This window comes from Chlamydomonas reinhardtii, chromosome 17 (genome assembly GCF_000002595.2).
Source record: "Chlamydomonas reinhardtii strain CC-503 cw92 mt+ chromosome 17, whole genome shotgun sequence".
NCBI classification, from domain to species: domain Eukaryota; kingdom Viridiplantae; phylum Chlorophyta; class Chlorophyceae; order Chlamydomonadales; family Chlamydomonadaceae; genus Chlamydomonas; species Chlamydomonas reinhardtii.
This window is the reverse complement of record NC_057020.1, coordinates 4,265,203-4,280,883: the sequence shown is the minus strand read 5'-3', so window position 1 is coordinate 4,280,883 and position 15,681 is coordinate 4,265,203. Positions and strand designations below refer to the sequence as shown.

Genomic DNA, 15,681 nt, shown 5'->3' with positions numbered 1-15,681 from the left:
AACAGTCGTGAGCTAGCAAGTTAGTGGGGTCATTCATTTTTGCGCCCTGTGTCACTTCGCAGGCTGAGCCAGGATGCTGCGGCAGCAGGTTTAGCCATCCCAGCCGCGTTGCCTTGAGAGCACGCAAACTGTATGGTGAACGAAGGAAGGCACCACCAACACCGCCTTGCACCTGTAAGACTCCTGATAAAGCCCATTTTGACCAAGCTCCGCCGCGTCCCATGCCCCGTACCGTACACCGCACGGAAGGGCCAATCGCTCACACGCTCATCACCACCAGTCAGCCGCACTCTGCATTCATCGCGGTTCTCCGCACTCTGACGTGCGGCAGCCGTCCCCACAGAGCACCAACACGGCTATTCCACCGTCCCTACGTCAGCTGGTCACACCCACGGCCTCACAGCACCCGTCATCACTCTCCTGCCGCCTAGTTCCAGGCTAGTGCGGACCGCTCCGCCCAGTACGCCTCCGCCGGCTGCCGCAGCTGCTCCAGCAGCGCGGCAAGGTCAGACGCCTGCGGGGTTGCAGTGGGGTGGGGAGGGTGGGGTTTAGGAGGGCAACGGTACGGGCGCCCGCCGTCCATCTGTGCACCTGACTGCGCTGCTCCACTCCACACTGCCAGCAGCAACCGCACGACAGCAGCCATGACAGCGGCTAATATGTGGCACATCAGCAGCCTGCAGCCACAACCGCAAGCCACAACCGCCAGCCAGCCACAACCGCCAGCCAGCCACACGCGCCGGCCATAACCGCCAGGCACACGGCGCCCGCACCTTTAGCCGCCCCACCAGCTCCAGCGCTCGTGCGTTGGATGCCAGCTGCTCGGCCGTGGTGGCGCCCGACAGGACTAGCGGTTGGAACGGCTGCGCGATGACTGCAGCCAGCGACAGCGCGTCCACACTCGTGCCGTACTGCGGTGAGGTGTGGGTGTGGGTGTGGCGCGGCGCGCGCTCGTGACTTATTGTTGTGTATCGTTGGCCCGCATGGCGCTTTTGAAGGGGCTAGCATAAGCCTCCCGCCGCAGCCGCCGCCACTCTGCGAGCGATGACAAGTGGGTACGGGTGCCACCCGCCACACACACACCCGCGCGCACATACGTACACGCACCATGTCCGCCGCCTGCAGCAGGACTGCCGTCTTGGCCGCAAACGCGGCGCTGCTGTTGCGCGGCGTGAGGCGGCCGTTGGCCAGACCCTCCTTCACGATGACGCTCATGCCGGCGGCGTGCGCCTCCGCCAGCGCCTCGCCTTGTGATATATGATAGAAATGTGCAAGGGGCGAGAGTTGACGTGTTGTATATGTGTGCGTGTGCTTAAATGCAGTGATGTGTCAAGGGAAACGCGCCCTGTGTTGTGGGTGCATGTGTAGATTGTCGGGTGCGACAAGACGTGACGGAGCCCCCGGAAGCTGCGCCCTGCTCCAACCTGATCACAGCACGCACTCGCTCCCACAACCTCAATGCCACCTTCACCCAGCACCAGGCCCCACACAGAGACCCTCTGCCCTGGCCTGCACCCCCGCGGCCCTAGCCAGGCACCTCCGTCACTGCCACGAGCAGGACCGGTCCACCCCATCCCACTAGCCCATCCCTCTGCTCGATCACCCACCCAACCGTGCCGCCCACTCACCCGCGGACTGCTCCAGTAGATTCCAGGTGGCCTGCACGCAGTCGAACAGCGGCGCGCCGTCCGACATGCGCACGCCCATGGCCTTACGCAACGTGGCGGATTGCTGAACGCCTACGTGATAGATAGGCAATGCAGCACAAGCAAAGTTGAGTGCGCGGCACGCATTTGGGTCGCACCGCATCGCATATACAGTGCTGCCTCCTTCCTGCATTGCGCTCTCTGACAGTAAGGACGTATGTATGTTAGAGTGTGTGTTAGAGGATGTGTGTTTTGCACGGGTTCACGCATGCCCGAGCATAGACAGGCCGCAGTGCCAAAGTGGCCCGCACCACTGCTGTCCCAGCGAGCCCCACAGGCCACAAACATAGCCACACGACGCTCTCAGGGCGTGTGTCCAAACACAGCTCGAATCGGCTACCGTAATTTGCGCTGCGCCAGAGGCACCGCAACAAATCAAGAGCGAGACGTGCCTCACCACTGAGCGACAGTCCCATCATCCAGCCGCGCTCCTTCTTGAGCTTCTCTAGCTCCGTCAGCACGTCAGCTGCAGTCATACACGTCGGCGTGAAGGGGCGGGAGGTTCCAGGCATGAGGCAATAGAAGGCGGCGATGTTGCGACGGCGCAGCGGCCGCCTGTATCATTGCCACCGCGTGCCCCGCACTCGCACGTGATCCCGCACCCGCACGTGGACGTACGCCCCACTGGCAACCGCGCGAATGCCTAGCTCGCACCCGCACGCACCCGCACATACGCGCGTGAGAACACACCGAGTAAATCTGCGTTCCTAGCACACGGACGCGCACACGGACGCGATTGAGCATATACGCGTGCACTTGTAACACCACCCACGCACCCGCGTCCAGCACCCCGCTCTCCAGTGTCGCCGAATGGATCTGGTACAGTCGCAGCTTGCCGCCCAACAGGCTCTGCGTGCGGGGGGTTAACTCTGAGCCAATCCCGTAAGGAAACAGTCGCGCTGCAAGGAGAAGCTGCAGCCGCATATGCGGGCTACTGTACGTCAGCATGCGTGCGTGGGGGTGGGCGAACTGAGTTAAGCGGCATACGGCGGGGGCACATGACCGGGCCGGTCTTCCCAATGCACAGGGTTACAATAGCCCCGCATATACTAAGCCCCTTCCCCAAAAGTCTGTAGACAGGAGCAAAACACACACACACACACACACACACACACACACACACACACACACACACACACACACACACACACACACACACACACACACACACACAAACACGAACACCGACACCTGCCTGCGTCTCGCCCGCCTGCTTTATGAGGTTGGTCGCTGTGTGCTCCTTCACCTCGTGCGGCGCGCCGCCTGTGTCCACCTGGGGCCGCACAATCATGCCGCACATGCAGTGAGAGGGAGGGCCGCCCCAGGTGTGCGGTGCGGTTCGGTGCGGTGTAGCGTGTAGTTGCATGTGCTGTTGCGACATCTCCCTCCCTCCCTGCCTCCATGCTTCCCTCCCTCCTCCCTCCTCCCTCCTCCCTCCTCCCTCCTCCCTCCTCCCTCCTCCCTCCTCCCTCCTCCCTCCTCCCTCCTCCCTCCTCCCTCCTCCCTCCTCCCTCCTCCCTCCTCCCTCCTCCCTCCTCCCTCCTCCCTCCTCCCTCCTCCCTCCTCCCTCCTCACTCCTCCCTCCTTCGCCACTACCAAGTGTTATTATTCTCCCTCCTCCCTCCCTCCCTCCCTCTCCCTCCCTACCCGGCCTCTCACCTGCCAATCGGCTGTGTAGTAGTAGCCCCACTTGCTGCCCACTACCGTGCGCCCCAGCGCGTCAGGCGGCAGCCCGCGCAGCCAGGAGGAGAGGAACTCCTCGGCACGGCCGTAGCTGCGCGCCGCGTCATAGTACCTACAAATGCATGCATAGGCAGAGACACACACATACCCGTTTCGCTTCCCTCTTAACACATGCACACGGACACACAGCGCACAACGTGCGGGGTTGCACCTTTTGTTGGCTTCATTGAGGCCCATGTGCACTGTGCAGCGGCCAAGCCCCCACGTGTTATTGGCCAAGCGACATGGTAGGGAAACAACAGCCGAAACCGCCCCATCAGGGCGCCAGGCCGCACCCCCTGCCTTACCGTATGCCCATGTCGCGCGCCGCTGTCAGCACAGCAGCGCAGTTGGCCCGCATCTCCTCCACCGACTTGCCTGCGCAGCAGGGCGGGAGCAGCAGCAGCCGCAGCAGTTGAAGTTGAAGCTGTAGTTGCGGCTGTGCACCATTGAATTGTTTGGGCCCAGCCTAGAAGTTTCAGCCTAGGAGTTTCGGCCCCACTGCCCACCGCCTGGCGGCCGTGCAGCCCCCAGCACCTACTGACCGCGCGCGGGGCCCAGGCGCAGCGACCCTCGCATTGCGCAACTGGCGTTGCAACGCCACAACCCACATGCCAGCCACGGTCCGCGTCTTGCCCGCCATTGCATCCCTTGCCACAACGCCCAAGCGCGCACCCAGCCAGCAACACCACGGCCCAGGTCTTCCACACAGCCATTAACACTGCTGTCACTTATTGGGGTCCTGCCTGGCACGCAACCAGCCAGGCAGCCATACCGGTAACCTCACTCAGTGTCTGTACGCACGCAGTGACGCACCGCTCAGGTCTGCGCCGTGCCCCAGGTTGATGTATCCGGGCCGGCCCAGAGCCGCCAGCCCGAGACCCAGAAGCGGCATATCGGGGACGCCCAGGAACGTGCCTGCGTGTACGGCACGTGCAAGTGCGTGTGCATGTGTGTGTGTGTGTGTGTGAAAAGCACAAGGAAAACATTGTGCAAAGACAGTGTGTGTGGAGGGGGTGATGCTTGCAGGGTCTCGCTTTCCCCGGTGCCCGCAAGCAGGGCCGCATGCATAACGAAGCAATCCAACATACGGTACGGTAATGTACGGTACTAGCTGCACACAGGTAGAGAGACCTAGCAGGGGGTGCGGTTTCATACCACATGCCCTACCCTTAGCCTTATCGCTGATTGCGACAGGTTGGTAGCCGGAGGCCATTTTGGCGGCTGCCGCGGTGACGTCGGCGCGGCCGCGCAGCGACAACCGGTGGCAGAGCCTGCATGCACATGGTGTGATAGTGTCAGCGGCTGGCCTCCAAGTCCACAACCAAGCATCTGAGCTCGGCGCACGCACTCCATGTTGGCTGGCAGGCTCCTCTGACCCCAGCACGGAAAGCAGGGACATGTCCCTGGAGCGCGTTCCAGGACCCACACTGGCCTCACCCCCAACCCCCTCCCCAACCGTCCTGGCGCAAGCATTGGTTACTCCCAACCCAAGCTCCCTACACAACGCACTTCGCCGTAGTCCAGCCGCTGGTTGTTTTACACCGCGCGCTGGACAGACTCGGCGCAGAGGCTGTGCGCATTCGGTGGCCTGGAAGAATCGCGCGGGGGCTTGATGTAAATATGACTTGCACTGTTACGATGACGTGTATGCTCACTTGTTATGCCGTTGCTAGCAATATTTGGGGCCATGCGCATTGCATGCATAAACCGAGCACACGCGCATGCACCTTCTCGCTCCCAATTCGACCTACGCGAGGGTGACACGTTGTCATTCATTAAAACTGCATTGCAGCTTAGGCCACTTGATAGCGGTATTGACTGGGCGGACCCGTAAGAAAGGTTAGGAAGGGCTGCAGCAACCAACTTTCTCTTGGCCTGAGCCCCAGAGCCCGCTGCCACTGCATATCAAGTACTCTCTTAGGGATCCGTCACCGGGAGCTCTGCGGGCTTTCCCGGTGACGACGGTTCGCGCGCGATGGGCAGGGCTGCGACTCTAGACAGCGTCTGGCCCGCAGACGGTGACCCGAAAACACTTCTATGTGTGCGGGTACCATGCTTAGCAGCGGAGCTGTTCAAGACCCTCTTCGTGGACCCTGAGCTTCAGGTGCGGATGCTGACGCTGGGCAGCTGCGGGCAGACGCGGGCGACAGCAAAGCAGCAGCGAAGACCGCCGGTGAAGGCTTCAGAAAATCTCAGTATTGCCTAAATACGCGTCTTTACGCGCAAATGGCGCCGATGAACAAGCGCAAAGGTGGTTTGGCCAGGCACGGGGGCCAGGGGGTGTGCACCTCGCCGACAGCGCAACACCACCCTTTCCTTCCAGCTGCAAAACTTTAGATACATCCCCTTCTCATGCGACAAAAGAACGGCTCAGACCTCCCGGGCGTGACGGCGGGCCCGTGCCAGTTCCTCACACACACTGCGTGCACGAGCACGCTAACCGCACACATTCACACGCGAACCACACACAGTTCCACACGGCGACACACACAAACATGCGCACCGACTCACAGGTCCAGCTGCACAAGCAGCGCAATGACAGCCCGCTGGTGGAGACGGCCTGGGTGGCCAGCCGCGACCAGCTGCCGCCGGAGCTGTACACGTGGCAGGCGGGCGGGCAGCGCAACGAGCCCGGCGCCTCGCTGCGCTTCCGCAAGGTGGGTGTGTTGGCTTAAAGTGTGGTTGTGGGGAGAGGAGCGGAAGGGGAGGGGAGGGGAGGGTAATGGAGGAGGCGGAAATTGTTGGAGGGGCACTAAGGCCAGCCATTGACGTCGGGTTCGGGGCGGCTTAGGTGCGTGACCTGCCGTTCCCGCCACGCGGGGGCTAGGGCACAGGGCGGTCATGGCTCAGGGGCTGGCGCGTGGGGCACATCCCGGGAATCCCCACGTCTCTGGTGAGCTGAATTGCTGGCGCCTGCTGTGCTTCGCCTCGTCTCACGACGTTTGTGTGCGTGTGTGCGTGTGTCTAGTACCCCAACCTGAGACCGACGTGCCCCCATTCCACACATCCCTGCAATGCAGGTACGCTTTGAGAGCCCGCCCACGGCGCTGGCGAGCAAGCCCTTTCAAAACGAGGAGACTCATGTGAGCGCGGGAGGGGGGTGCGGAGGCGAGGGTGCCGGGCGGGCTGGGGATGGCGGCTGGTAGGGCTGCACTGCGACATGAGCAGTGGCGGGCGTGGCATGGCGACACGGGGATGACACGGTCCTTGGCATCCTTGCTTGAATTGGTTTGGATTGGTTTGGTTTAGTTTGGGCAGGTATGTACAGCCCCGTCCTACTTGGCTACACTTCTCTGTACCAATCTTTGCAAACCCCCCAGCAACCTACCAACGACCCGACGACCCGACCCCGCCCACACCCCAGGTTCTGACGCACTGGGCTCCGGACCAGCTGTACGTGCTTGAGGCTGTGTCCAACACCTCGGCCCCCTACGGCGACAAGTTCAGCGTCTTCTTCAAGTACATTGTGAGTGCCGGCGCCGCGCGAACATGTGTGTGTCTGTGTGTGTGTGCGTGCGGGTGTGTGTATGTGTGTGGGGTGGGAAACTTTGGGCTGCCAGGGCACCGGTGCCGGGGACTGCGATGCCCCCCCCCCTACTTCTGTGTACCTTCGTACCTGGCTACGACTTCACTTCGTAAACTTAATGCATGTAACCCCCGTCCCCAAAACGCGCCAGTGCACGCATGGCCACCCGCCAACGACCACCCTCCTGACCCCCTGCCCGCCGTAACCCCCTGGTCTTCCTTTGGGATGGGAAGAAACCTCCCTCCTGACCCTCTGCCCTTGCGCCCGTGTGCCTGTGTGATCAGATCCGCCCCGACGCCTCCAGCCCTGGCACCGCCTCCTGCGTGCTGCACCTGTTGTTCTGTGTGGACTTCCTTCCCTCCATGAACCGCATGATGAAGCCCGTCATTGCCAAGGCCGTGGACTGTGAGCGGAGGGAGGGAGGGAGGGAGGGAGGGAGGGAGGGAGGGAGAGGGAGGGAGGGCAAACACGCCAAGCAGCGCTGGGCAGGGTCCCACCTCCCGACTTCCGCCCGTGCACCTTCTAACCTCCGCCCCGCTACCTTTGCCCCGCTACCTCTGCTGCCGCCTCTGCTGCCGCCTCCGCCGCAGCCGGCGTGCGCGGCACCTTCAAGATCTTCCGCTCGGTGCTGGGCGGCTTGCGGCCCGGCACCGCCGACGTGGCGGAGGCGGAGCTGCCGCCGGGGGGCCTGCTGGCGGGAGCCCTGGCGTCGTACAGGTGGGCAGCGGGTTGTTCTAAGAATCAGCCAAAACGGGGGAGGGTAGCCATTCATGGGAACGTGGAGGGGGCCTGGATGGGGAGGGGAGCGGGTGAACGGGGGCGGGTGAGGGTTTGGGGAAGAGGGGTTTTGGCGCCGCTGCGCGTGGAGCGGGAGGTTGGGAGTCTGGGGTGGGGGCCACGGGTGGGATGCTTGGCACGGTGTTTGCCACGGCGGCGGACTCAGATTGCAATGGAACACGGCAAGGGTGGGGCACAGGTGCACGGACGGCTTGAAGGTTTGTTGACTGCGCCTCTGCCCATTCCCCGACCCTGGGTACGCTGTCACAGCTCGTCGTCGGGTGAGGAGAGTGAGTCTGAGGAGGACGAGGCGGAGGGCGAGGGCGATGAGGACAAAGCGCGCAAGCGCCACCATCACCACCATCACCATGCGTTCGCCTCCGCGGCGCCCATACCGGCGCCGCCGACGGGGCCGACGCCCGGCGCACATCCGTGAGTTTGGGCCTGTAGGCACGGGGGCGCCAGCATTGGCGAATGTTGGGAGTTGAGCACTGTGGGAAAGCTGAAGCCGCCGCCGCTGCTGATGCTGATGCCACTGCGGACTGACTTGTGGTGTCCCACCGCCGCCTTCCGCCTGTCGCTGCCGCCTCCCGCCTGTGGCCGCAGGGGCATGGCGGCGGCCCCGGGGCTGCTGTCGGTGTTCTCGCAGCAGCTGGTGTACAAAGACCAGGTGAGAGCGGGGGGGTAGGGGGGGGGGTTGTAGATACCAGTCCAAACTAAATCGAACCAAATGCAAAAGAGCGAGATGGAGGGCGTGGCCTATGCGGTGGGGCGGGGTGTAGCCGCTCATGTGGAGAACGGAGTGATTAGATCACATAAGTATCAAGTGCTCAAGTCCAGTAGGAACAGCATGAACGTGTGGTTGGCGCCAGGGGGGCTGCACCATTTGAAGTAAGAAACCGAAGAGCGTTTGGGAGGAAAGGGGCCTCAGTCAAGTAACGCAGGCAAACTCGAGTAGCTGAGACCCGGAGCAGCCGCAAGACTACAAAGATCAAACATGTTCCTCTTCTTTCCCTGCCTGAATCTATCCAACGCTGCGCACCATGCCAACATTGCTGCTGCTGCTGGTGATCACCATTATGCCTGGAACCCCTCTATCCCCCATGTGACTATCCCCCTCACCCACTTCTCCCCCTCCCCCTCTTCTCCCCCTGCTTGTACCAATGTTCCCCTGCTTTTATCCTTGCAATCCCCCACTTCTTTTCATTCTAATCGATCATGAATGTCACCACACACGCACACCCCAGGTGGTTCTGCTGGCCGACCTGGTGGGCGCCGGCCTGCGCTCCGTGACGCACAGCGAGCTGGGCGCGCAGGCGCTGGCGGCGCTGCTGACTGTGTGGCTCATCAGCCTGGCGGTGGCGGGGCTGAGCAGCTGGCAGCAGCTGTGTGCTGGAGGGGGAGGGGGAGGAGGAGGAGCGGGAGGAGGAGAAGGAGGAGGAGGAGGCGGTGGGCTGTTGCTGCCGGTGTGCTGGCCGCTGCGGGTGGTGGACGTGCCGGACAGCACCATGGAGGTGAGGGGGGGCGGGGGAGGTGAGGGAGGTGAGCGACGCGGGGGAGGTGAGCGAGGTGGGGGAGGTGAGGGAGGTGGGGGAGGTAGGGGAAACGGGGTGGAGCGAGGCGTTATTGTCAACGCAATCTGGAGTGGGTGAGGCGGGGAGAGAGGATGCAAGAAAGGACTGGGATGACAAGGGAAGTAGTGAGGGTGGGCAGCCGAGCAGCAGACAGAATAGATATTTATGAATGTAACCCGCCCCCCTCCTGTACCGCTTTTCCAAACATCCTTGCAACGCCCCCTCCCCCCCCTCTTCCTCCACGGACATCGGTAACAACGCGTCTACGCTGCAACTGTACCTGCCTACGACTTCACTTCCTTAAATAATCATGAATGTAACCCCCTCCTCCTCCCAGGTGCTCACCTCGCTGGCGCTTGTGGCCGCCATCAACTGGGCGCTCATACGCGGCTCCGAGGCGGCGGTGCGATACCTGGCCGCAACACACCCCGCGCTACTGGCGGCGGCGCGGGCCAACGCCGCGGCCGCCGCGGCGGCGGGCGCCGGTGGCGCGGTGGGTGCAGGGGGCGCTGGAGGGGCGCGCGGAGGCGTGGGGGTGGTGGGAGGGCTGCCGCTCGGCGCGCCGCCGCCGGAGCAGGCGGCAGCGGTGCAAGCTCCGCCAGCGCCCATTGCAGCGCCCAAGCAGTCATCTGGGGGTGGCAGCAGTGGCGATGCGACGGCGTCGGCTGCGAAGGCGGCAGGAGCAGCGGCGGCTGGCGCCGCTGCAGCTGCAGCGGCGGAGGCGCCGGCCGTGACACCTGCGCCCGAGGCTACGGCTGCGGGGTCGGGCAAGGAGAAGGGCAAGGAAAAGGGCAAGGGTAAGGACAAAAGCAAGGACAAGGCGGAGAAGGAGGCCAAGGGCAAGAAGGGCAGCAGTGGCGGCGGCGGGGCCGCCGCCACACAGAAGCCGCCGCCGCCGCCGGTGCTGGCGGCGACGCAGTCCAAGCCCCTGCGCGCGGCGCCTGCGCCCAAGCAGTTTACGCCCGAGCAGCTGCGGATGCTGGAGATGGGGGCCGTCTCCTCCGGCGGAGCAGCCGGGAGCAGGGGCGCCAGCCGCGCCGAGGCGTCGCCGCCGCCGTCGGCGGCGGCCATCTCCGTCGGCGGCGCTGCCGCCGCCTCCGCCGCCACCAACCCCTCCCTCATTAGTATGCCCGACGCCTGGGCCACCGACCTACCGGCCGGCATGGTGCTTCCGACGTCGCCCGACAAGGCGCCGGCGGCGTTGGCGTCCTCGTCCACCGGTGCTCTGGGGTCCACGCGCAGCGGCTCGCCGCCGCCTCCGGCCGCCATGACCCGCGTCGGCACCAGCATCGACGGCCGGTCCGCGGCGGCGGGGGCGGGGGCGGGGGCGGGGGCGGCGTATGCTGGCATGTCAGTCCAGCAGCTCGACGCGATATCCCTGGCGAGGTCGTCCGCTAGCAGCCTCAGTGTCGGCGGCGGCGGCATCACGCCGATGCCGTCGCCGGCGGGAAGGTCGCCGCCGCCGAACGCGGCGCCGCCGCCGGCGGTGCTGGCGGCGGCCGCCGCCGCGGCCGCGGCGGCGACGGGCGCCGCCGCAGCGGGTGCGGGAGCGGGCGCGACAATGTCTGGGCCCTCCGGCGCTTCGAACGCGAGCTCGTTTGCCAACATGTTTACGAAGGAGGGCATCGACTCCATGGCGGAGAGCTTGCGATGTGAGCAGGAGAAAAGCAGCTGTGTACCTGTGTGGTGTCGGCGGGCCTGCCTTTTGCCATGCGTTCGGGCTTTTGCCATGGCCTGTCTTGCGCCCATGCCGCTCCTGTTGCGCCCACCCTAGGGTCTGGCGCCCGACCCCACCCCACGCTAACGCCTCAACTTTCTTAACTAATCATGAATGTAACCCCAACCTGTCGTCAACCCTTGGCGCAGCCGCCTTCCGCTGGGATCTCAAGCCCGCAGACGAGCACGCGCAGGAGCCCACCTCACCCTCCGCCGCCGCCGCCGCTGCCGCCAAGCCCAACGGCGCCTCCGCTGCCGCCGCCGCCGCGGCGGCGCGCGCCGCTGCCTATCGCAGCCCGCCGGCGCCGCGCGCGCTGACTGTTGGCGGCGGCGGCAGCCTAGCCGCCATGTCGGAGCCGGTGCAGTCCATGTACTCGGCACGCTCGGACGCGCCTGGCTTCATGACAGCGGCCTCCAACGAGCTAAACGCTGGCGGCGGCGGGGCGGCGGAGCCGGCGGTGGTGGTGGAGGAGGTGTTTGAGAACGAGCGCTTCCAGCCCTTCCGGGGCTGGGGCCACATGTGGCCCGGCCACTTCCTGCCCTCGGACCGCGTGGGCCATTGGAGCGACCGACAGGTGGCGAAGCAGGGGAAAGGAAAAGGAAAGGGATTAGGGATTAGGGATTAGGGAAAGGAAGAGAGGCAGCGGGAAGGGAAAGAGAACGGGCAAGGGATGGGAAAGGGGAAGGGAAGGGGCACCCTGCAATGGCTGGGGGTCCAGACACGCTCCCCCTTGGACTATTCGCTCTTGTTGCACTTGCACTCACTCCTGCTAGTTGCTACTGCTGCTGCTGCTGCTGCTGCTGCTGCTGCTGCTGCTGCTGCAGGGCAAGCCGGGCGGCACCGCCAGCATGGTGTGGGAGCAGGTGGTGCCGCAGCTGCCGGCGGGGTGGCGCTGGGTGGAGGACGAGTGGCAGGTGCGGGAGGGCGGGGTGCGGGGTGGTGTGCATGTGGGTGTGGGTGTGGATGCGGTGTGAGATTGCGCTGCCTGATGAGGTCCACGTAATGTGTCTGATGGGGGGAGGGCGGCTGTGCAGGCCGGCCTGCCTGCCATGTGCGCGGCGCAGCTGGTGTGCTTGGCTTTCTCCTAGTCCTGGTTACCCCGGCACCTACACTCAAGCACCATCCGTCCTCACCATTGCGGGGACTGCTGTCGAGCGCCACTCCGTCGTCAAAGCATAGGCCACGCTCTCCTCCTCGCTCTCGTGGTTCAATTTACTTTGGGTTGGTATCTACACACACACACACACACGCACACACACACACACACACACACACCGTCGCCCCCCTCTCCCTCCCCCTGCACTCTAGATCGACCTGGACGGCACGGAGGTGGAGGCGGTGGACGGTGACGGCTGGAGCTACGCCCTCGACTTCTATTTGCTCAAGTACCCGCCGCCGCCGCAGGCCGGCAAGTGCTCGCTCAAGCACTTTGTGCGCCGGCGCCGGCTGTTCAGGTGGGTAAGGGAGGGCAGGGGTGGGAAAGGGGCGGCGGCGCACGGCCATTACGTGACGCAAGTGGCATAACAGGCGATATCTCAGATGTTCAGTGGTCATGCCTAAAGGTGCCCATCCCCGCCCCCACCCGCTCAGTGTCCGCACATTACCCGGGGGTTCCATCCTGTAAACCTCTTTCCTGATTCCGCAAACCATGCAACCTGCTCACTTTCTCCCACACACGCACAGGACGCGCGTGCGGCTGCCCGACCGCAGCCTGCTGGACTCGGACGGCTCCGACCTGTTGGGCCTGCAGCTGCAGCCGCTCTCGCCAGACGCGTCCGCCGCCGCCGCCGCCGCTGTCGACGCCCCGCCAGCGGACTCGTCTGCGCCCTCGGCGCTGACGCTCGACCCGGACGCCGCGGCACTGCCTGTCAGCACCTCCGCCGCAATCGCCTCCGCCCCGGCCTCCACCACCAACGGCGCCGGGGCCCAGGCGGCCGGCCGACCCGGGTCCGGGGCCCAGGCGGCAGGGGGTGCTGGGCAGGGCCTGGAGGGGCTGCCGGACCAGCACCCGTACCCGCAGCAGCACCCGCAGCAGCAGCAGCAGCACCTGACCACGTCATCGGTGCTGTCCCTGGCGGAGGCGCTGCCCAGCCACTCCCTGGACAGCCACAGCGCTGGACGCCTGGGTGGTGGCAGGGGCCTGGGCGGCCTCAGCGCCTCGGCGCCGGCGGCCGTGGCCGGCGTGGAGACGCTGGCGGGCAGCGGCGGTGGAGGAGGAGGAGGAGGTGGCAGCGGAGGCACTGTGGATTTCCGGCCGCCGGCGTCGCTGCCCTCGGTCGTTGGCGGCGCGGCGGCGGGAGGCGGCGGAGGGGCGTGGCCGGCCTCGCCGGGCGGCATGGGGCCGGCGGCGATGCCGCGGCCGCGCTCCACCACGACACTGACGTCGGGTGCGGGTGCGGGTGCGAGCGGCGGCGGAGGCAGCGCGGCGGAGCAGCAGCTGCACAGCGGCAGCGGCACGGCCAAGCGCGCGGTGGCCATTGCGGAGGCGGCGAGCGGCGAGGCGCGCGCCCCCGCCGAGGCCGCCGCGCTGCTGGACCTGCTGTCGGGCCTGGACGCCGCGGAGGCGCCGCCGCCCTCGGCTGCAGTGCTGCCGCCGCAGCCGCACGCGCCGGCCGGTCGCCGGCGCTCCTCTGCCGGCGGGGCCGGAGCGCAAGGCCGGGTGGGGGCGTCGCCGTCGCCATCGCCGCCGAAGGGTCATGCCGCAGGCGGCGGCCCTGCAAGGGCGGGGCAGCAGCAGCAGCAGCAGCAAGCGCACCCAGCGATGGGAGGTGCAGGCCGGCAGGCGGACGTGACTGCGCCGCAGGGGGGTGCGGCCGGCGTGGCGCGGCTCGACAGCGGCGGCGCGACAGCGCCTGCTGTGGCGGTCCGGACGGCGGTGGCGGGGTACGCGGCGTCGCCTCATGCGGAGCACGACTCGGAGCCGGCGGCGCGAGTGTCGACAGAGGGCTACGTGCTGTCACCCAAGACGGAGGTGAAGGCGCACGACCCGCTCGGAGCGCTTCTGCAGGACGAAGCGGCGGCGCTGGCGGAGCCGTCGGTGCGCCCGGCTAGGTCTGCTATTGATGCGGCGGCAGCGGCGGCCGCGACGGGAATGGTGGCGCCGGGCATTGAGGAGGGGTCGCTACAGGCTGCGGCGGGTGGCTCCGCGGGCTTGCCGTCCGCGGCTCGGCAGGGCGGCGGCGCCGGTGCCGCCGCTGGCGGCGGCAGCACTGGTAAGAAGGCGGGCGGCAAGCTAGGTGCTGTGCCGCTGCGGCGCGGCGGCTCGGACGCGGCCGGGCCCTCCTCTGCGGTTGGCGGCTCGGAGTCGGCTGCGGGCGGGGAGGGGGCGGCGCTGAAGGGGGCAGCGATTGTGGGCCAGGAGGAGCGCGGGCCGGCGGTGGGTGCGGAGGGCGAGGCCGGCGGCACGCCGACGCGGGCAGACACCGGCGCGAGTGGCGCTGGCAAGCAGCAGGCGCGAGCGGCGAGGCGGACGGCTGCGGCGCATGGGCATGGCTCGGGTGCGGGCGCTGAAGGCAGCGGCAGTGCCGGGGACCAGGCCGAGGAAGACCTAGGCGGCGGCGCTGTGGTCGCGGCTGACTTGGTGGATTAAACCGGGATACAAAGCAAGGAGACGTTGGACTAGATAGGCGTAAACGAGTTTTGTGGCTTCAAGTTGCTTCAGGCAGGGGTTCTTGTGGTCGTCTTGCGTGTGCACTGCCTTCCGTTTTGGCATCAGTTGCGCCGATCCAGCCAGTGCATGCATGCATGCATACTTTCGTGACCCGCTTAATGCATTGTTGTTGTTGCCCTCCCTCCGGTTGGAACCGCACCTAGGTCGTGCTGTCTTCGGGCGCGTAGCTGCGTGCCCAGGACTGCACACACGTACCGTTCATGGAGGGGTGGGGGTAGATTTTTCTTTCCTGTAGAGGTGAGGCGCCGCGGGGCGGCTGTCCTGGGAGCTATGCCCTTGGTAGTGCCAGGCACGGTGACTGCCTTCAGGCGCGCTAGGCTGTAATCGTTAAATTACGTCGGACCACGAGTCTCTGCCGTGAGTCTCTGTGAGTCTCAGTCCTCGATCATTCCAGTGGCCAGCTTAGTTCCGTACCTCCGTTGGGCGTAAAGCCGTAAACAACCTGCCGGGCGCCAGCTAGCAAGCGCGGTTCTCCGTAATGCGGACCGCGCCTGACGACACGGGGCCGGGGCGCATGATCAAGGGGTCCCCGCAGTCCAGCCTACGGTCATCTAACTCATCTTCCCCTTAGTCTTCTGATGTTGTGAGTGCCGTGATGGCAGCCGGCAAACCGGCGAGACCGCAGTTCTGCCGTACTTAAGCACATTCAACAGCCACCCTGCGCACTCTGATAGATCAGCTGGCACCAGATCCTCAGCACGGCAGCATGCATTGCAGCAGTGCACTCCTTTCTGTACACCCATTGTGCCCGCATTCGTAACCGTGCGCAGCAGCGCTCATGCAGTGCTCTTGCAGCAGGCACAAACACGGCAAAGGGCACGCAGTGCCAATCGGCGATGTCTCTCTTCCGTATTGTCCCGGTAATAACACAATGAATGACATATAAATTGATACGCACGCGCGGGTTCACAGAATCCCTCCAGCCCCAGAGGCCTGATGTGATCACGCCTTGTAAGTGCATGCGCTGGAGCAGTAGTTATAGCAGG

General features: G+C 65.5%; 2 protein-coding genes across 2 annotated transcripts; one reads left to right on the top strand and one right to left on the bottom strand.

Annotated features, from left to right (window-relative positions):
• Position 1: 1 nt before the first annotated feature.
• Positions 2 to 5,068, bottom strand: CHLRE_17g730700v5 (uncharacterized protein). Its single transcript, XM_043072422.1, has 12 exons — positions 4,941 to 5,068; positions 4,599 to 4,702; positions 4,245 to 4,346; positions 3,737 to 3,806; positions 3,366 to 3,501; positions 2,902 to 2,979; positions 2,483 to 2,555; positions 2,104 to 2,172; positions 1,629 to 1,739; positions 1,108 to 1,247; positions 774 to 911; positions 2 to 514 (listed from the first exon to the last, which is right to left on the bottom strand). The coding sequence occupies exons 1-12, from the start codon at positions 5,009 to 5,011 to the stop codon at positions 428 to 430; spliced, it is 1,179 nt and encodes a 392-aa protein (XP_042914881.1). The 5' UTR covers positions 5,012 to 5,068; the 3' UTR covers positions 2 to 427.
• A 135-nt stretch (positions 5,069 to 5,203) lies between these two features.
• Positions 5,204 to 15,679, top strand: CHLRE_17g730650v5 (uncharacterized protein). The gene is made up of 14 exons (XM_043072421.1): positions 5,204 to 5,535; positions 5,945 to 6,088; positions 6,452 to 6,514; positions 6,796 to 6,897; positions 7,242 to 7,362; positions 7,548 to 7,674; positions 8,005 to 8,166; positions 8,341 to 8,404; positions 8,982 to 9,248; positions 9,646 to 10,960; positions 11,175 to 11,599; positions 11,850 to 11,939; positions 12,334 to 12,479; positions 12,709 to 15,679. The coding sequence occupies exons 1-14, from the start codon at positions 5,407 to 5,409 to the stop codon at positions 14,612 to 14,614; spliced, it is 5,061 nt and encodes a 1,686-aa protein (XP_042914880.1). The 5' UTR covers positions 5,204 to 5,406; the 3' UTR covers positions 14,615 to 15,679.
• Positions 15,680 to 15,681: the final 2 nt, after the last annotated feature.

Excerpts from the sequence above, each read along its gene's own strand:
- CHLRE_17g730700v5 (XM_043072422.1), bottom strand. The coding sequence starts at position 5,011 with ATGCGCACAGCCTCTGCGCCGAGTCTGTCCAGCGCGCGGTGTAAAACA. Across the intron at positions 4,703-4,940 it reads AGCGGCTGGACTACGGCGAA|GCTCTGCCACCGGTTGTCGC; the intron begins GTGCGTTGTGTA and ends ATGTGCATGCAG. Across the intron at positions 1,740-2,103 it reads GATGGGACTGTCGCTCAGTG|GCGTTCAGCAATCCGCCACG; the intron begins GTGAGGCACGTC and ends TCTATCACGTAG.
- CHLRE_17g730650v5 (XM_043072421.1), top strand. The coding sequence starts at position 5,407 with ATGGGCAGGGCTGCGACTCTAGACAGCGTCTGGCCCGCAGACGGTGAC. Across the intron at positions 5,536-5,944 it reads TCGTGGACCCTGAGCTTCAG|GTCCAGCTGCACAAGCAGCG; the intron begins GTGCGGATGCTG and ends ACCGACTCACAG. Across the intron at positions 10,961-11,174 it reads CATGGCGGAGAGCTTGCGAT|CCGCCTTCCGCTGGGATCTC; the intron begins GTGAGCAGGAGA and ends CCCTTGGCGCAG.